This window comes from Rhineura floridana, chromosome 4, assembly GCF_030035675.1.
Source record: "Rhineura floridana isolate rRhiFlo1 chromosome 4, rRhiFlo1.hap2, whole genome shotgun sequence".
NCBI classification, from domain to species: Eukaryota; Metazoa; Chordata; class Lepidosauria; order Squamata; family Rhineuridae; genus Rhineura; species Rhineura floridana.
The window spans coordinates 64,194,402-64,214,181 of NC_084483.1; the positions used below are offsets into that span (position 1 = coordinate 64,194,402).

Sequence of the window (19,780 nt, forward strand, 5' to 3'; positions counted from 1 at the left end):
TAATTTCTATACTTATAGAAGAGAGAATGAAGAGATAAAGAAGATCATCAACATTTCTCACTAAATCTATTACAAAACTCCTAAAAGGCTATATGGTTGCACATCATCTTGCATTTTGTTCACGAAAACAGTGATAATATTTCGATAAAGTTTTCACTCGCTCTTTTTAAAAAAAAATGGCTGTCAATTTAAATATGTATGTCATATCCCAGATTCTATTTAACCACTGTCTTAGCAATGGAGATTCTGCTTTTTGATCCAGTGGAGCCTTCCTTCAGCAGATCGGGGACTGATGTGATCTTTAGCAGTTCTCCCACCCTCAAAAAATCTACTCTGGACGGCCACCAATAGGATATAACCTATAGTTTATATTTCATTGTGAAAGGCTTTTAAAATAAGCATGTGTCACTTCAGTGTCTTTTGGGCATTAATTTCAAATGTTAAGCATTAAACATTTACAAGGCTACTCATACAATGCTGCATTTGTCAAGAGAGAAGTAAAATGATCTGGTCTTGGTCACCTATGCTCTAGTAACCTCCAAACTGGATGACTGAAATGCGCTTTACATGGGGTTGCCTCTGCAGATGGCCTGGAAACTTCAATGAATGCAAAATGCAGCCATCTGGATCCTAATGAGGGACCAGAAAGTTTGAACATGTGTCACCGCTTTTACACCACTTTCTGAGCCCTATTTGAAATGCTGGTATTAACCTTTATGGTTATGGTTTGGGACTAGATTACCTTAAGGACTGCCTGCACCTATATGACCCTGTCCATAATGTAAGGTTTGCATCCGATGTTCTGCTTGTTTTGCCACTGGCGAAATTGGCTATGCTGGTAAGCATTCAAGAAAAGGCCTTCTTGGTGCTGGGTTCACAATTGTGGAACTCTCCTTCAGTTAATATTTGCTTTGCCCCTTCTGTTCTGGCAATCAAGAAGGCCTTAAAAAGTTATCTTTACTATTATAACAATTAATTTGATGCAGGAGGGCTGTAAACTACAGTTTCAATGCTGGTAACTGCATATGAAAGCAAAACTAAATGTATGCTTCCAGCATTGCTGCAAGGAAAACAAAAAGTATTTAGAGAATGTAATTGACCTCCCTGAATAAATTTAAATTTGTGCCTTATTTTAAAGCAATAGCTACATTTTTCTCCAAATCATTCATGCTAGTTCGATTTAGTCATGTTTCCATGAAGCTTACTTTACGTTCATAAAATATGTTTAGAATTGAGGTGTAACTTAGAAATCATGTTATATCTACCACTTACCTTGGTAATGTGGAAGGCTTTTCAAATTCTGTGCTTTATTACTTTTTTCTCCAGTGTTTACAGATTGAGTGCTTATTGTTGGTGAGTGATCAGAGGCACGAGATGAATCGTCATCAGAATAGTAAGAATTACTGCTTTTATCACTGTCTGATTTTCTGTTATGTCCAGAATCAAGACTCCTTCCTCTTTCACCCATTCTAAATAAAAAGAATGTTCAAGGCCTTTCCTCAAGGAATATTCATTTGCCAGAAGGCGGCTTGCACAGTCACGGGTAGAACTGCTGGCAGGCTGCTTGCCAGTTCATCATTACCCTACATTCATAAGAAAGGCTGTTGGCTTTTGCTTTGGCAGTCAGTCGTTGTCATTCAGAATGCATGTTTCTTTCTGAATTCAGAGGGGAAACGGAAGTGATTTAGCTTTCCATTTTATAACAAATAAAAGCATTTTTAAAATAAAGTGAATGGCAGCTAACAATTTCCGTATCTAATGCTGAAATCTTTGTGTGCAACAGAGAAGTGCAGTTTATCAACCATTCATTTATAAAAATTGAAGATATTTTGATTTGAAAAGAGTCAAACATATTTAAGCTTTAAATAAGCTAATATTTAAACATGTGATAATCAGATATTTTAATATTTTAAATACTTGTTCCTCATCACTTGAACAGCAAATCTATCAACAAAAAGTTATCTTACTAGATCAGACCAAGGTGAATCTAGACCAGGGGTGGGAATCTGCAACCCTCCAGATGTTGCTGGACTACAACGTCCAACAGCCTCAGCCATGGTCAGGTATAATGGGAATTGGGCCAGCATCACTGGAAGGGCCACAGGTTCCACAGCCCTGATCTAAATATAGGGTTTGTTTCCTACAATTGCCAATGACATGTAGGAAGCTTATAAGCCAGGCCTGGAGGCTATAGTTATGCCCTATATGGTCTCAGTTTATACTACCTTGGAATATGAACGTTTCATTTTGCTCTTGTGGCGAAAAGCTGTCACTTGTTTTATCTACCTTAACTCATCTAATACTTTGAAAAAGCCATCTAAGATAATGAACAGCACCACACCTTGTAACAGTAAATATTATAATAGAATGCCTGTATTTGCACATCATGTTGATACTTAGTAGAAGTAACTTTGGCTCTCTCTCATAGCTTGTTTTGAAATAAACAAATCACAAACCTGGGTTTGGACAACACAAGGCTTGCGACATGTTGTTCCTAGTACAGCATGGCCAAGAGTAGTGGAGGAACGAAATAGGAACTTTTGAGCAGTGTGTATCAGCATGCAGCTTGTTCACATTAAATAATAAACATTAATTATAGTTAACGTGATGTGCAAACTGGGCCATTATGTGAAATAGTCCTTTCCTTTTTTTTTTACAATTTTTATTCAATTTTTCATAAAACAAACAAAACAAAATCAAAAAACATAACAATAAAAATAATAAAAATAAAAATACAAAATTTGACTTCCGATTTGTCACAGATCAGCTATAAATATATAATATATATCAAACCTGTCCCTTAATACATACAAAATCACTTTTCTCCATAGTCTATCTTAATTAATCGTCAAATCCCATTATCATCATTTCATTTTTATCTTTCAACAAAAAGTCTAAGAGAGGCTTCCATTCCTTAAGAAATGTATCTGTCGATTTTTCTCTAAGTAAGCATGTCAATTTATCCATCTCTACTAAGTCCATTAATTTCAATAGCCATTCTTCCGTTGTTGGTGTTGATTCCATTTTCCACTTTTGTGCATATAATAATCTTGCTGCCATAATCATATATAATATTATTCTTCCATATTTCTTTTCTATTTGCTTATCCATAAAACCCAATAAAAAAAATTCTGGTTTTGACTGAATATTTATCTTTAGAATTTTTTGCATCATCCTACCTATCTGTGCCCAAAATAATTTTGCCTGTTTACACAACCACCACATATGATAAAATGATCCTTCTTGTTGTTTACATTTCCAACAAACATTAGAAACATTACTATACATTTTTGACAACTTTTCTGGAGTCATGTACCAACGATACATCATTTTATAGAAATTTTCTTTAAGATTATAGCATAATGTAAATCTCAAGCCTTTTTTCCACATATTTTCCCATTGATCCATTTGTATATTATAACCAAATTTTTTTGCCCACTTTACCATACACTCTTTTACTTGTTCTTCTTCCATATCCATTTTCAGGAAGAGTTTATACATTTTTGCAATTATATTTTCATCATTTGTACACAAACCTATTTCAAAATCAGATTTACTTATTTCAAACCCATACATTTTCTTATCGAGTTTGAGTTTGAGTTTATTTACAGTCAAATTGACCCTTCATACATAAATATTACAAAGTAAAACAAATACAAATGACTTCCATTTGATTTAACAGCAAGGAGATATATATCAAATAAAATCAATATATAAAACAATCGGATTAAAATTAGTTATTGGACTTTTATTTTCCTACATTTAATAGCAGCAGCGCTAAATTTGGCGACAGCAAGTGTCACCTCAGGTACATAATCGCCTAGTAGATAATCTATGTAAAAGGATTCAGGACTAGATGGAAGAGACGACAAGATAGGCATAATCAATTGAGATCTTAAATCATGATAAAATATACAACGAAAAAGAACATGTTCATTTGATTCAATTTCTCCATCAGCACAGGGGCAAAGTCTCTCAGAGTATGAGATTTTATTATATCTACCAGACAATAAAGCGGATGGCAATATATTTAATCTAATTAGAGTAAAAGCCCTTCTATAGTTGGGAAGTTCCAAATTCATGAGGTAGGACATTAAGGTGAAAAATTTCGGGTTGTGTCTTTGTTTCTTTACAAGAAGTAAATGATGCTGGAAGTCAATATCTCTTAACCGTTGTTTAATTATCGCACAAGCAGAGTCATAACCCAACTGGAGAATGTAGGGCAAAGAAAAGCCTAGGCTTAAAAGTTTGTCATGAATCATTTTTTTCCAAGGGGAACGAACTTTATCTATAAGTACATGTGGAGCCAACCCGATGGGCCTAAAAATTAATTTCAACCATAATAGTAATCTCAGTTTCCACACGCAAGACTCTATGGATTGGAGACCACATTCTAGTCTCAATATAAAATTTGGAACACAAGTAGGGACTCCTAATATTGATCTTAAAAAGGAGTTTTGTATGGCTTCTAGTTTAGTAAAATTGGTGTATGTACTAGTTTGAGCCCCATATAAGAGTTGCGGGAGGATTTTCGCAGCAAATACTTTTATGGCTGGAAAGATAAATTGGCCCCCTTTGGTATAGAAGAAAGATAATAGGGCCTTTGTTGTGCGTCTGGCAGTTAACAGGGAGGAGGAGATATGCATCTGATGGGAACCTGATGCTTGAAGTACAATACCGAGATATCTAATAGTTTTTACTTGCTCAATCGGCAAGTTGTCAATCCTCCAAATATGTTTTGTCCTTTTTTTAGTAAAGACAAGAACCTTCGTCTTCTGCCGATTTACTACTAGTTTTTCTTCTTGACAGAAGGATGACAGAGCTGCCATCAATCTTTTGAGACCAATGGGTGTCTGTGAAAGGAGCAGTATATCATCTGCATATAACAGGCAGGCTCTCGGGTTAGAGGCTAGCATTGGAGGGTGAGATGATATAGATGAAAGTTTGGCCACTAGGGGGTTTATATAGATGTTGAATAGTAAGGGTGCTAAAATGCACCCCTGTTTAACACCCTTATAGGTAAAGATACGCTTCGTTAGATGGCCTTCGTTATTACACCGAATCTGCAGGGAAGTATTATGATAAAGGCCCTGTATCAAGATTAAAAGACGCCTATCAATTCCCAAGTTTTGCATTTTCACCCAGAGTCTAGATCTAGATATAGAATCAAAGGCCGCCTTTAAATCTACAAAGGCCGAATATAAAGCCTGACCATTAGTTTTGCTGTATTTGGTAATAAGATGCTGAAGAACCAAAACATGGTCAGATGGCGATCATCCTATGCGAAAACCTGCTTGTTCAGGTGCTAACAAATCGGTATGGTTAACCCAATCTAGTAATTTCCTATAGAGGTAAGTGGTGTATAGCTTACTAATTATATTAAGCAAACTTATCGGTCTATAGTTAGCAGGGTCCAGTCGAGAGCCTTTTTTGTATAATGGAATTATTATTGCAGCACCCCACCCTTGTGGTATAACCATGGAAGAATTGATGTTAGTAAATAATGCAGCCAAGGTGGGGGCCCACCACTTTGCGTTTGCTTTAAAGACTTCGGGGGGTATATTGTCTGGCCCTGGTGCCTTATTTGGTTTGAGGGTAGCTATAAGATCTAGGACTTCAGTTGAAGTAACTGGAGGCCATACAGGGGGTTCTATATGGGGGTCCAGTTTGGAATCTTCCATAATATAATTTCCCTGGTAAAGAGTGGTGTAATAGTTTTCCCAAATAGCTGGAGCAATGGCACATTCTAATCGAAGATTGGATTTAGGCCAGTGTTGGGTTATTATACGCCAAAACATAGTCGAGTCTTTTAATTTAGAAGCCTGAAGGAGATTTTGCCACGATTGTCTTAGGGCAAGAATCTTCTTCCGCTTAATTAGCTGTTTAAATTTTTTCCTAGCTGTCCTAAATCTATCTAGATGTTCATGAGATCTATGCAAATTAAATGCTTGATGAAAATATTTTACTTGTGTTCTTGCTTCATAACATTCACTATCAAACCACAGGTTCGCCTTATTGGTAAACCTTCTCAGTGACTTCCTGGGGTCTGTTCTAATCAAATATTGAATTTTATTAATCAACTGGTATAAGTAATGGTAGCTTACAGAGCTATAGGCGGCTGTTATAAGTTGGTTTTTGATAGTCTGTAATTCAAAGGAGTTGAGACCTTCAGCGATCTTTTCCTGGAGTTTAGGAATCCACTTAATCCGCACTGGGCGTATCTCAACATCCGGGGCAGCGAATGTTCGTTGTTCTAAAAAAGGGGATTTATTTGTACCATAGACATTTAAAGATATCGGAAAATGATCACTTTCAGGTCGTGACAAGACTCTGCAACATTTAATTTGAGCAAAAAGTTCCAGCGGGACAAAGATCATGTCTATGACAGATGCTCCCCTGGGCCCTAGACATGTTAGCTCTCCATCAAAATCTCCCCTTATACGGCCGTTTAACAGGGATAAATTTAATTTCACAGACAAAAGCATTAGGCACAAACCTGCATAATTTATTCCTCTATCCCTAGATTGTCTTACAGGGATTATTATAGGATCATCTATCGCCGGGGGTTCAAGATGATATTTAGAATATAAGTCATTATCTGATGCACCCATTCTGGCATTAAAATCCCCCGCTAGGATTAAAATAGCTTCGGGGAAAGAGTCAATCAAGCTTAACAGATAAGATTCTAGTTTGGTAAATTGTTTTTTGGTAGAATTTTTTCTTTTGCTAGGGGGAATATATACATTTACTATTAAGTAAACAAAGGATGTAGATTTTAACAATATTGCCACAGCTAGATCCCGCAAGGGGGTTAAGGAGCAGATCACAGCATCAAATCTGGTAGTAACCAGAATACATAAACCTCCCTTATCTCTTCCCCCCCTATTGCTTCGCAGAGCTTCAAGGGAGAAGGCTGAGAATCCATCTAGGTATATTTCATCCCTAGCCCAAGTTTCCTGTATTAATAAAATATCATAGCTGGATAGGAAATCCTTAACAGTTGGCATTTGTATTTTGCTAGACCATCCAGCAATATTCCAAGAAACCAAAGAGAAGAACCACTTTACACTTGACGATCTTGGTCAATAACCTTGTAGGAGATAAGAGTTGGGATTAGATAAAGTCGTTGTCTTGGGTATCTCTAAAGGAAACATTTTGTATAGATTGAGTATTAGTAGTCCTCCAGATGGAGGGCTGATCTTTATTTGTTTCAGTAGCATTCAGTTTAATGTTTTCATAAATTCTCACACCGGGGGTTACATTTGCCATTTGCGTTTTTAAAGTCTGTAAGAGAATTTCAAGTTTCGTGATTATTTCACTTTTAGCATCTATCGATAAAGAGGAAAATGAGTCAAGTAGAAGAATCTCTTCCTGGAGGAATTTCCCATTTTCTAGAGGGCTTATAGCATTAGGACCATGATTCGAGTCCGAGGTACTGTAGAGTTGAGGATTTTGATGTTCTGCAGTATCAGAACTGTTAGTCAAAACAGGACTATATTTTGGTAGATCACGCGAAATCAAACATTGAGGTGGAGCACAATTTTTAAATACCCTAGATAATAAAAGATTGTGATTTAGAAGAATCTGTCTTCTTTTATAGATATTATTCATTGTATTATCATCACATAATGTTATCAGGGCTCTAGCGGAAATGTAATTATTGAAGAGATATTCCACTGAGATGATCTGGTGGACATTTAAAAGCCCAGGGATTATATTATCCAAGGTGGCACATAAGTGATGTTTCCGCGCTTGTAGATTCAGCAGACCCCAAGGTTTTGGATAGTTTGTTATGGCTATCATGTTCCCGCTTCGAACTAGATTCCATCTATTTTGATTGATAGCTGGAAAGAAATTCGACATTTTCGATGGTTGAAAGATTTGATGCTGATTTATTGCATTTCTTGGAATAGGAGAACCCTCAGGGATCATAGCATTTGAATTAATCCTCAATGGAAGTTCTGTTTGGTTTAATTGAGGTGCCGGAAGTTGAACAGAAGTCCCTTTTTTAGATTTCTTCTTATACTTTCGCTTCCTCTTTTGCTTTTTAGTCATAGACTTTGGCGGATCCAAAAGTTTAAAAAGCTTATTATAATTCATGTTGTTTTTGCAGTGAGTTTTAGAGGTCTTCATATTTTTTGATTTCCTGATTTGTTTGCTTCTGGATGGCTTTTTAGATCTACATGATTTCTTATTTAAAGTCAATAATTGACAGTCTTGTTTTACCATAGTCTGTGTTATTTTCGTGGCTGTGGTTACTGTTGCATCGTCTTTATTTGTTTTCGCAACATTTTTTAGTAGGAGATTCGTTAAAGTTGTAAGTAAAGAGTTTGATTCCGCCACGAATTGCGCAATTTGGGTTAACATCAGAGTAGTTGTATGTGACCAGCTTTCGCTCAGCATAATCGACTTGCATTTTGGTATCTGAGAGATTTCTGTCTCCTGGTGAAGAATAAATTCAGCAGAGCAGTTCAAATTTATTGAGTTTTCACAGTAAGAAGATTCAAGGGCCGGCATCGAGAGCGAGCTGTTCTGAGTAGAGTCATCTAGCATGTTTTGTCGAATATAAAATCAGCTAGGGATGTTTGAGCAATTTCTTGAGCTAAATTACAAGCTTCATCTTTTCCTGATAGTAAAGCACAGGGAGTAAGGGAAATTGACCAATTATGGCCAGGTGGAACAGCTGGAAGATCTGCCCTTGAAGTGTTTGCAGAATTAGCATCTTTCTTTAAGCAGCAAAAGTTTGTTATTTTCGACTGCTTTGTCCGTTTCGTTGGCGTTGAGCTTAGATTTAGATTATCAATTGGCGTAAGGCCCAGCTTTTTGTAGCTTTTTCTAGTAAGAACCATAATTCAATAGCCCTTAAACCAATGTTATCAGTTATGTAAATAACAGCTGCTGTTCTGCTATCAGTAAAAATTCCACAAGGATAGATAACTAAATGTAAGTATACATATCCTTTCTCTTTTTCTTTTCTAACTATTTTCTTTTAAGATTTTTCTTTTTCGTTAGTATATTCTAAGGCTTGAAATTAGAGACACCATATAAGAGGAAAGTTTAACTTTAAAGTTTAAAGAGTCAATGAAAATCAATGGAAATCTCTATCTGCAGGAAACACCGATCTTGTTTGGAAGCTTGTTGCATTAAATAGGAAAAGGTTAATATGAGTCCTTGGCTTCAGAATAATGTTCTTCTTCAGTTCATATGCATAGATGGCCAAAAAGGTTTAAAATTTATGATAAAATTTGTGATAAAAAAGCTAAAATTAAGGATAAAATCAAAATATTCAGGAGAGTAGACTTACTGCAGACTGCTCACTGCGGCCATCTTTTTTTCCCCTCTCCCATTTTCTTATCCATTTTATATCTCTCTAACAATTGTAAATAGGCAAACCATTGAGAACTATATCCTTCCTTTATCAGTTGTTCTCTCTCTTTCATTATATATTCTCCATGTACATTTTCTAAAAGTTCTTGATAAGTTAACCATTTCTCTTTTCCAGCCATTTCTCTTCTATAAAATGCTTCTTGACTTGAGACACATAATGGTATTTTCGAATAAAACCTTGGTTTATATCTATTCCATATTTTCAACAGAGGACGTCTTATAAAATGATTATTAAAATCCACATTAACTTTTACTTTATCATACCATAGATATCCATGCCATCCCCACTTCAAGTTGTGGCCCTCCAAATCCAATAGTCTTTTATTCCTCAATAATAACCATTCCTTTATCCAGACTAAACAACAGGCAGCATAATAAAGTCTCAAATTTGGTAATCCCAGTCCTCCTCTTTCTTTGGCATCTTGTAATAATTTAAATTTAACTCTTGGTTTTTTTCCCTGCCAAACAAAGAAATAGTCCTTTCCTAGAGTAGGCTCCTATGTGAAATCCTGGAAAGTCAGTGCCACTGAGCTAGACTGATCAGTGGTCTGATTCATTATAAGAAGCTCCCTAGGTTCTTTTCTATCTTGAGCCTACTTAACCAATCTCAGTGGATAACCCTAAATTCTATTATGAGAAAAAGTTATCTCTATATTATTCAGGATCTTACAAAACTGTTGTCATTTGAAGAAAACAATTCAATGGCTTGTAGGAAAGCAACTCCAACTCATTCATGATTTTAGTTCCCCTTTTCTGAAATCTCACTTGACTTTCCAATGAAATCAACCTGGAAATGCTTTCAACTGACTGAACCGACACTTCAATGAAAGGATAATTTTCTCTTTATTCCTTTGAGTAGCAATAGGATCCCCCACTGCTCCTTCATTCACTCTAAGTGGCATATTTTAATTTCTATAGTGCAAGCAATGGGACTAAAATTCCCTACACTTACAATCTCCTTAACCAAATGTGACTCTAGCTTTACTGTATGTTACTGCAGGAGTCACCCTTCTAGCCTCCCACACATTCTGGCTCTGATCCAGAGCCCATTTAATCTCAAATAGCTTCACTGAAATCCCACTGAAGTCCTTGGAACTGCTCCAGAATATGTAGTTCGATTATTTCAGTCTCTTTGCCTTTTTGATGGAATTTTGATAAGGAATGGGAAACTCTTATTAGGGAAAGGAAGTCGTAGAAAGTAGAATGTCCTTCTCAGTGAGCACATTATACAGAGAAGGAGAAACAGAAACCTAAGTTTTAATACATTCTTGGTGTCTCCAGTAGAAAGAAATATTTCTTTAGCATGGGAAGCACATTTTAATTTAATTAGGGGAGTATCTACATCCCTAGATATAAATATGCCTCGTTCAACTGATATAAGATTATAATGAATTAGATTAAACTGAATTTTGAAATGCAGCTTAAGTGAAAATTGTAGGAATAGCCAATAAATATCTCCAAGCAAATGTAAAAGTATGCTTCTTGGTTTGTACATGCATTAATTTGTATTTTTCCTACATTAACATACTCAAAGTTTGAAAAATAATAAAAATAATAAGAACAATTAAATGCACCATCCATAAAACAAACACATAGGTCACCTGTGACTGGGGAAGCCTTCAGAAATATGGTTTTGATGCATAAAGAAGGTTTTCACTAGTACTAGGACAATCCTACCCTACCCCCTTCTCCTTATTAGTTAATCGTGGGATTTATTTATTTTTTTAATTTGGGATTGGAGCTATAAATAGTCTCAAAATTATGCTGGCAGCAAGATCTGTGCAATTGAGAGACTAAATCAAGATTCAGTCAGTTATAGGCAGAAAACAAAGTGATTGATCTTTGGGGAAAAACAACTTGCAACTAAAAGAGAACTCTCTTGGATCAGACACATTATTCTACTCTGGTTATCCTGATTATATATACCTATGGCGATCGTCAGGGCCAGCTCCAAAGGGTGGCCAGGTGGGGCCCTGGCTGAGGGCCCTGCGGCCCACAGGGCCCCTGAAGAACCCCTTGTTATGGTGGGGGAATAGTGCTCCCCTTCCACCACAGGTTCCCTGCCACGGATCACAGGGAGGGAGCTGCCCACCTGCTCGCCGGTCCACCATACCCGCTCGCTCACCCTCCCCCCGCTCACTTGCCCTGCTCGCTCTCCCTCCCCCTGCCTGCTTTCTTGCTCATCCGCTCCCTGCTTGCTCGTTCACCCTCCATCTGGCCCTCCCGCCCCCTGCCTTCCCGCTCCTCTGCCAGCCTGGAAGGTAGGTAGGCGGGGCGTGCATGCATGTGGGTGCCAGGGCCCAGGGCAGGCTGGTGCCCAAGGGCCCCGACATGCCTCCGGCCCTGTCCAGACCCAACAGCAGCACTTCATGAAACAAACCCTGCTGTTAAATTATTGTGGCATTACATGCAGATCTACTTGTGTAAATGGTCAAACAGAGGGACCCTGCCAATTTGATACAATTTTGGATTGTACAAGTTAGAAGCATGTTTTTTCCACATGAAATCAAGAATACTCTCTGCCAAGCTTTGCCCAACTTGGTACCCTGCCAACTTGTAAGTAATTTCATCATCCTAAAGAAGTACTGATCATTTTATAGGCTAATGAATTGCTTTGAAAGTATACTCTGCACGTATAAGGACTTTTATAATTAAGAAACCTCTTGGTCCATTGCCTTTAACTATCATGGAACACCTTCATTTAATTATGAAGTCATTTTAATTTCACCACACGTAAATTCAATCCTCAAGGTCATCTACATTTCCTTGGCAATTTCAACAACATTGTTCAAAATTCCAGTCATTGACAGACTTACTTGCAAGTAATGTGCATGCACTGAAATTAAGTCTATAGCAGTAACAATAGTATAATCTAGTTACTAAAAGTTATGAATGGCTTGTTTTAGCCTGATGCAACTAATATATCGATTTTCTTCATGGGTTTCATTTTCTAATGTATGTTCACAGCTATAGAAAACATGAAGTACTCCCAAGTCTTCTCTTCGGGAAGTTGCACTGCAGGATGCAAATGATAACCAAAGCAGACATGTAGCTTTACTTGATCGCTTCAAAGTAATTCTCAGCAACCCTGCAACCTTGATCACCCACGGACAGAAGAGCCACCCAAAATCTATGGGACATCCACCCTAGTTTAGGATTTGGGATATAACACTGCAATTCTGAGACTCCTACTGCAGTGCAAACTTCATTCATTTCAAAGGGGCATCAGCTTGGTTTAACGGTATGAGGACTGGATAGACGGCACAGCAAGGGATCAGAAAAGAATTCTTGCAGTGAAGTGTAGAAGTATTTCATCACATCTAATGGTGAACTAATGACAGCAAGTGCATGTGACTAATAACAACAAATGCAGAAACACATCACATCTCTGAATAGTGGAAGAAACCTCCACCCCAATACTGCTGAATACAAACTGGTGAACATTTATAGCAGGAATGGGGAACCTGCAGCCCTCCAGGTGCTGCAGATTCCAACTTCCATTAATGCCCCCAGACAATACTGCCAGTGGTCAGGGATAATAGGAGTTGTAGTCTAGCAACACCTGAAGGACCACAGGCTCCCCACTTGATTTGCAAGAAAGCATGCTCTTGTTCCTTAAAAATATTACACTTTCTTCTTTATCTAGCAACTCCACAACAATAATAAAGTGGTAATGCCAGAGAGTTATATAAGTTTATAGCACCTATAAATATACAATAAAAGCAGTTAGAAAATGGAACAATCCCCACAGAAGAAAAGACTCTTGCATACCCCATGATATTTTTACTCTAAAGAAGAGTTGGGAAACCTGTGGCCCTGGATATATGGTTGGACTCCATTTCCCATCAGCCACCATGGCTGATGATCAGGGATAATGAGAGTTTTAGTCCAACAATATCAGGAGAGCCACAGATTCCCCACCCATACTCAAAGGAAATATACTTATTGATATTAACTGCAAACAGACAAAGATAGTATTCCAAAGTATCTGCTTGGGTCCAACAACAAAGTTAATACCCCAACTTTAAAGAACAGCAAATATATCTATAGATGAATATGCATTATACACTGACTGCATTCAGACAAACAAACCACAATTGGGAAACTAAGAACAAATGTTGGCTTCAAATCATGATTTTGTTTGGAGAGAAACAAACCACAATAACTAATAATAAGCCAGCTGTTCTGTGGCTTGTTTCTGTGCCGGGCTATGGGAGGAACAAAATGGGAGCAGTTGAAGTAAACACACCACCACTCAGCTCATGCACAGTATGGTTAAATTAATGCTTTGTGACTTAATGTTACATCCGAATGTGGCCACTCAGTCCAAGGGCAGGTCCACATGACTTCCCCCAAAGAATAATGGGAACTGTAGTTTGTTAAGGGTTCTGGGAAGTTGTAGTTCTGTGAGGGGATGTGCTTGAAGTGTATGGTGTGCCTCTGTCCCAAGATTCCCACTATGTCTTAAATTCAAATGAGTTCTTCTGGGTAAGAGCAACTTACAGAGCAATCCTATATGATGTTTGATGTTCAATGGGGCTTATTCCCTAGCAAGTAAATTGTGGATTGCAACCTTACTGTAAGAAAGGTACTTGATCATATTACTTCTGTTCTCAAGTATTTCAAGCTTGAAACATATTAGACATCTTTGACTAAATAAATAAGTGAACGACGAAGGTCGGAATAGAAAGTACAATCTAGTAGGACATGGGTCACGGATTCTACTGCATCCGCCTCACAGGGGCATATACGCTCAGCAAATGGGATTTTTTGGAATCTGCCATCTAAGAGTGCCGACGGTAATACATTAAACTTGGCCAGCATGAAAGCTTTTCTAAATCTAGGGATAGAAAGAGAAGCCAAATAATGCGCAGGTGTAAGAGCTACTGTTCCGGGATTAGCAGGAACTAGAGCGAGGTGGTTCTGGTAATCTACGTCTAGGATCCGCTGACGAATGGTCGTCTGCGCTTGTATAAAGCCTAACATAACCATGGCAGAGTATGAGAATCCCAAACTTAGAAGTTTCGTGGATAGAGCTTTCTTCCATCTTGACTGAAAAACATCAGACAATACGAGGGGGGCCAAACCCACAGGTGAAAAAAGTATTTTTAACCAGTATTTAGTCTTAAGTATCCATACGTGGGCCTCTATCGAAGGGAGCCCTGCTCTGAGGCGTAAGAGAGTGTTGGAGACACAGGAAGGAGTGCCCAAAATAGACTTTAGGAATTTAGTTTGGATGGTTTCAAACGATGTATATTTGCCATGGACAGTTATCTGAGAACCATATAGCAATTGGAAGATGATTTTGGCCACGAATACCTGTAAGGCAGACGGGACATGTTGGCCTCCTTTGTTGTAGAAAAAGGAAAGGAGAGCCTTTGAGTTCCTTTGCACATTGGCAACAGCAATTTTTGCTGAGGATGCCATGAGCCAGAAGAGTGAAAAGTTATCCCTAAATACCTGAACGATGTTACTTGTGCTATTGGGAATCTGTTTAGGTGCCAACAATGATTCTTCTTCCTGGAGAACACTACAACCTTTGATTTGTCGTAGTTGATAACTAACAGCTCTTTGTTACAGTGGTTGGCAAGCGCCCTCAAAAGACGTCGCAGGCCAGTACTTGATAGAGATACAAGTACTGCGTCATCCACGTAAAGAAGGATGGACACAGGCCTGTTCGACAGAGTGGGTTGATGGGAAGGCACCATCACCATACTATGTCATCAGACAGTACAGGCTACACTAGGTGCCGGCTCGACTTCAGGGGGCAGGGAGTGAGTTGGTGGGGAAATGTTTGAAGGTCCAAGTGGGGCGTCCTGGGGGGCTGGAGTTGGCACACGTGCAAGATCGCTCCCCAATGGCTCTGGCAGCGCGCTTGCAGGTGGCAAGACGCTATCAGGTGGAACAGGCTCTAAGGCGCCCGGGGGAGTGTCCAGAGAGATTGAAGGGTTGCTAACGCTTCCCCCTCCCTCAAGGCTCTCAGAAGTCTTGTCCTCCTCTGCCCACTCGCTGAGGCGTTTGGAGTAACTGGGGCTCAACATCCTGGTGCCAATATTGTCAACTTTAGGTAAGACATTCCTGTTTGCCCAGGCTTTCAGTTGTTAATTTAGACTGTACTATAGAATGCATTATAGTCTGGTTTTGTGCTCATCCTTTAATGGGGTGGAATAGGATTTGTCCTTTTTATCATGCTGTTCGGATACTCTGTTCATAGGGTTTTCGTGGTAAGAGGTATTCAGAGGTGGTTTACCATGGCCTTCCTCTGAGTTTGGATGCATCTTAGTCTGTGTCTCAGCTTTGACCATTCCGCCATGGGTGCCCCTGCTAGGAGTCTAGCCTCTTGGTCTAGACTCCTGGCAGCACTGCTGGAGGCTTCTTCAACACTCTCAAACCCCCTCACCACAGTTGTTAACCAAAATGGAGACAATAGTCAAGAAATCAGAAGAAAGCTAGGACTCGGGAGGGCAGCTATGGGAGAACTAGAAAAGGTCCTCAAATGCAAAGATGTATCACTGAACACTAAAGTCAGGATCATTCAGACCATGGTATTCCCAATTTCTATGTATAGATGTGAAAGTTGGACAATGAAAAAAGAGAAACATAAACTCATTTGAAATGTGGAAGAGAGCTTTGTGCATACCATGGGCTGCAAAAAAGGCAAATAACTGGGTGTTAGAACAAATTAAACCAGAACTATCACTAGAAGCTAAAATGATGAAACTGAAGTTATCATACTTTGGACACATAATGAGTAGGCATGATTCACTAGAAAAGACAATAATGCTGGGAAAAACAGAAGGGAGTAAAAAAAGAGGAAGACCAAACGAGATGGGTTGATTCCATAAAGGAGGGCAGAGACCTGAACTGACAAGATCTGAACTGGGTAGTTCATGATAGATGCTATTGGAGGTCGCTGATTCATAGGGTCGCCATAAGTCGTGATCGACTTGAAGGCACATGACAACAACATCTTGTTGTTGGATGATCACATTTAGAAACTTTTCTTTTACTTTAAGTTTATTCTGTGTATCCAGTTTTTAAATGTTTAACAAGTGGTTGGTATTTTAAAACATTCTGTAAGTTGCTTTGAGACTTTTTGTAAAAACCATTGAATAAATGCAATAGATAATAATAATAATAAACAGAAGCATTTTATATCAAAAGGTCCTGAAATTATCCAAATTATTCTCCTCTGACCCATGAATATTGATTGATCTTATCCAGTTTCCATGCCTTCTCTTTTCCCTAGGTCCATGTAAAAATGTCACAAAACAGACTACCCAAAATTGCTTCAAATCAATTTATGTGGGATACACATAGCTGCCAAAGTTGGAAGGAAGAACATTTGACAGAAGAAAATAGTTGTTTCGTGTTAAATAAACAAAGGATTCAGACCATCATAGTCTACTTAAATGTCCCAGCAAGAAAGTTCTGAAGTTGCAAAATACACACTTTCTTATAGCATCAGAATTCTTACGCACATTTACTTCTGGTCTGCTCCATGGGGCTTACTTCTTAGCAAGTGTGTTTAGATTGCAGCCTAAGTGGAATAAATATCTGCCTTTCACTGGTTATATACCTGCTCTCCAAACCCTATCATTTTCTGAATATGAAAATTTAGTGCATACTAGCCAAGTGACCAGTTCTCAAATAATTGTGCCAGCAAAAATGTACAGCTACTAGATAAGCTGCAGTATCTAACTGGGTGTACCTAATCAATCTGTACACCAAGTATGGAAGGAGGTAACGCCTGGAGTTATGCAGACAGACAGGTTTTCAGTTTACCAGACTTGCCCCCTATCTTAAAAAGAGTGAAATAAGAATTTCCTCACCTATTAGTTCTGGGGAGTGGGATACCGAAAAGACTATAAAGGTCTTGTCTTCAGAAGGCATTTTGTTGTCATAGTAACTTCCCCAGAGGACTCAGGCCACACTTCACAACAGATTAATAGCCAAGCATCTCGGGACATCTTAAAAACTAAATATAGATGAAAATCTTAAACACACAAGGATAAAGGCCTGTTGAACACAGTGAGAATTATTTCTAAACAAACATGCATAGGATTGTGCTATTATTGTGGCATAAGCGTTCACAAACTAGAAATACGTCTTTGTGAACACATCAAAAGCATGTAGTGTTATGCTCAAGATATGCAAGAGATGCAGCCAGTGACTTTTCAATGCTAAACTCAAACATATGTAAAATAAGCGGTTAGCAGTGGCAGTTTTAAGCATGTCTACTCAAAAGTAAGTCCTAACAAATTCAATGGAAATATCATCCAGAGATTCTCACATTCCCAAAGGGGTAGTTCAGTTAGTTTGTTGCAGCAAAAAAACCCCAAAATGGAATCCTAATGACTAACCAACTTTACTAGGCTAATAAACTTTCAAGGACTAACTGCCCCTTCATCAGATGCCCTTTCAAATATTTACCTCCACCACTTCATCTCAGATACCTTAAGTAGGCTATGGCCTATGAAAGCATAAGCTATAATAAACCTGTTATGCTTTAAGGCAGGGGCATGTAGATTTCAGGCTTGTTGGATCTACTTTGTTTTTTTACAGAGCCAGGTGCCAATGACATATAGTTAGAAGTAAAAGAACTGGATACCTCGAGTACGTCCTGAGTGAGTCTAGGAACTTTTTTTTTCTATACCAGAACTGAGTTAAGCAAAAGTCTACTCCTGGTTTGCTTTTTTAATTTTAGCAGCCTAACTAAGATGCTATTCGAAAAATATTTAGGTATCAGAAGCCTTTGCCGATCTGCAAATCAGCCAGAGATCTACCAGTGAATCCCGATTTACTTTCTGCCCACCCCTGCTAAGGTGCCTCAAGCCACTTTGAAGGCATCTGATGAATGGGAAAGGGGTCTAGGATTTCAAAGAGAATTTACACTGCTAGCTTTTGACAACTTCAGGAATGGAAGGCGGGGTGGGGTAGAGTAACAGAACAGCAACAGGTTCGACCAGCCTTCTCTCTCTTTTCCAAAAAAGCTCACCTCCAGTGTACCTGCCTCCTCGGGCTGTACAAATCCCCTGCACGAGCCAGACGGTTGCAGTCAGAGACCCCACTTAAAGGAGCCGCAACACCACGGCCGCGTCCCGAGATATTTACAGCAGATTCCAGGGTAACGGGGATGAGGAAGAAAGGGGCGGGGATTGGGGGCGGGGATTGGGGGCAGGGATCGGAGGAGGATCAGGAGCTCTCTATCGTCCCTATTGGATGCCTCCCGTGCCAAAATGTTCGCTCAAAAACCCAATCGCCGCGTGCGATATGGCCGGAAAAGGCAGGCAAGAAGAGACTCTGGGCTCCTTTCCATTGGACAGAGACTGGGCAGGTAAAGCTGCTCATTGGCTGAAAAGCCGAAGAATTCCCGACAGGGGAGAGAGCTCTCGAAGAGCAACAGGAAGGAAGGGGAGAAGAGGGTCGGGCTTCAGCTGTCCTGCCTATTAGGGTAGGCTCAGCTGCTCCTCTTGCTAGGGAACGGGGTGTGGTAGCGTTTAGTGCTGCTTTGCGGTGAAGCCCCGAGATCTAATAAGGCTACAGTCCTAACGCTATTTACCTGAGAGGAAGCCCCTTTGAAATCCCTAGGGGACTTACTTCTGGGTAGACATGGTTAGCATTGCGGTGTAAATCAAGTAGAGTGGTGTTTAGCGCTTGCCCTATTCAGAGTGGACCCATAGAAGTGAATGAACATGACTAATTTTGGTTCATTAATTTCAGCAGGTCTATTCTAAATAGTACGTAGTTGAATGCCACCCATAGTCTTTCTAAAGTGACTCACAAGACAGTTCAATTCTGTCACCTGTGTTTTGAACTGAACTTACGGTTTTTGTTTTCCTGTCATATCTGTTAACACAAGGTTGCCATTGCCATGATGTTTGTGTTACCACCAACGCTGTCTTAGTAATTAGACACTGTAACTATTTTCCTTTCAGGAAGTCGTCACTAGCCTGTAAGTATTTCACTTCTCTCTGAACTCTCCCGCCCCATGAAAGTTTATGCCATAATAATTTTTTTAGGTGCAGTTCTAATCCTACTTACCCGAGAGTAAGCTCCATGGAATTAAATAGGTGTGGATTGTGCTGTTAGTCTGTCTTTTAAAGTGCCACAAGATGGTGCTTCAAAAGGAGGCTCTCTTTGCCTCAGCAGACTTAACAAAACCACACCTCTGGAAGTCTTTTCCTATCATTATTTTTAAAAATATCCACTATGTGTCTTATTTTAAAAGGTTTGTATGATGCTGGAGCTTAGCAGCTGGCAGAGTTACTTTGAATTAAGGGACATTATATCTGGAAATGTATACATTTGTCAGCTGTGGAAATGGAGTAGCCAACAAGGACTGGCCTTACTGTCTGATATGCTTCATATATGACTTGCAAAATTCACATTT

At 39.0% G+C, this 19,780-nt stretch overlaps 1 protein-coding gene across 3 annotated transcripts in view; it reads right to left on the reverse strand.

Annotated features, from left to right (window-relative positions):
* Nucleotides 1-18,758, reverse strand: part of LCA5 (lebercilin LCA5) — a 31,311-nt gene extending 12,553 nt beyond the window's left edge. The window contains exons 1-3 of one of the 3 annotated variants that reach the window (XM_061623190.1): nucleotides 18,386-18,758; nucleotides 17,220-17,365; nucleotides 1,273-1,656 (exon numbers count right to left, since the gene is read on the reverse strand). In XM_061623190.1, the coding sequence (XP_061479174.1) occupies nucleotides 1,273-1,468 (196 nt within the window). In that variant the 5' untranslated portion in view covers nucleotides 1,469-1,656; nucleotides 17,220-17,365; nucleotides 18,386-18,758. Of the gene's footprint in view, nucleotides 1-1,272; nucleotides 1,657-9,304; nucleotides 9,362-17,219; nucleotides 17,366-18,385 lie in introns of those variants that run through there. The other 2 variants (XM_061623191.1, XM_061623192.1) reach the window with 2 other exon arrangements.
* Nucleotides 18,759-19,780: the final 1,022 nt, after the last annotated feature.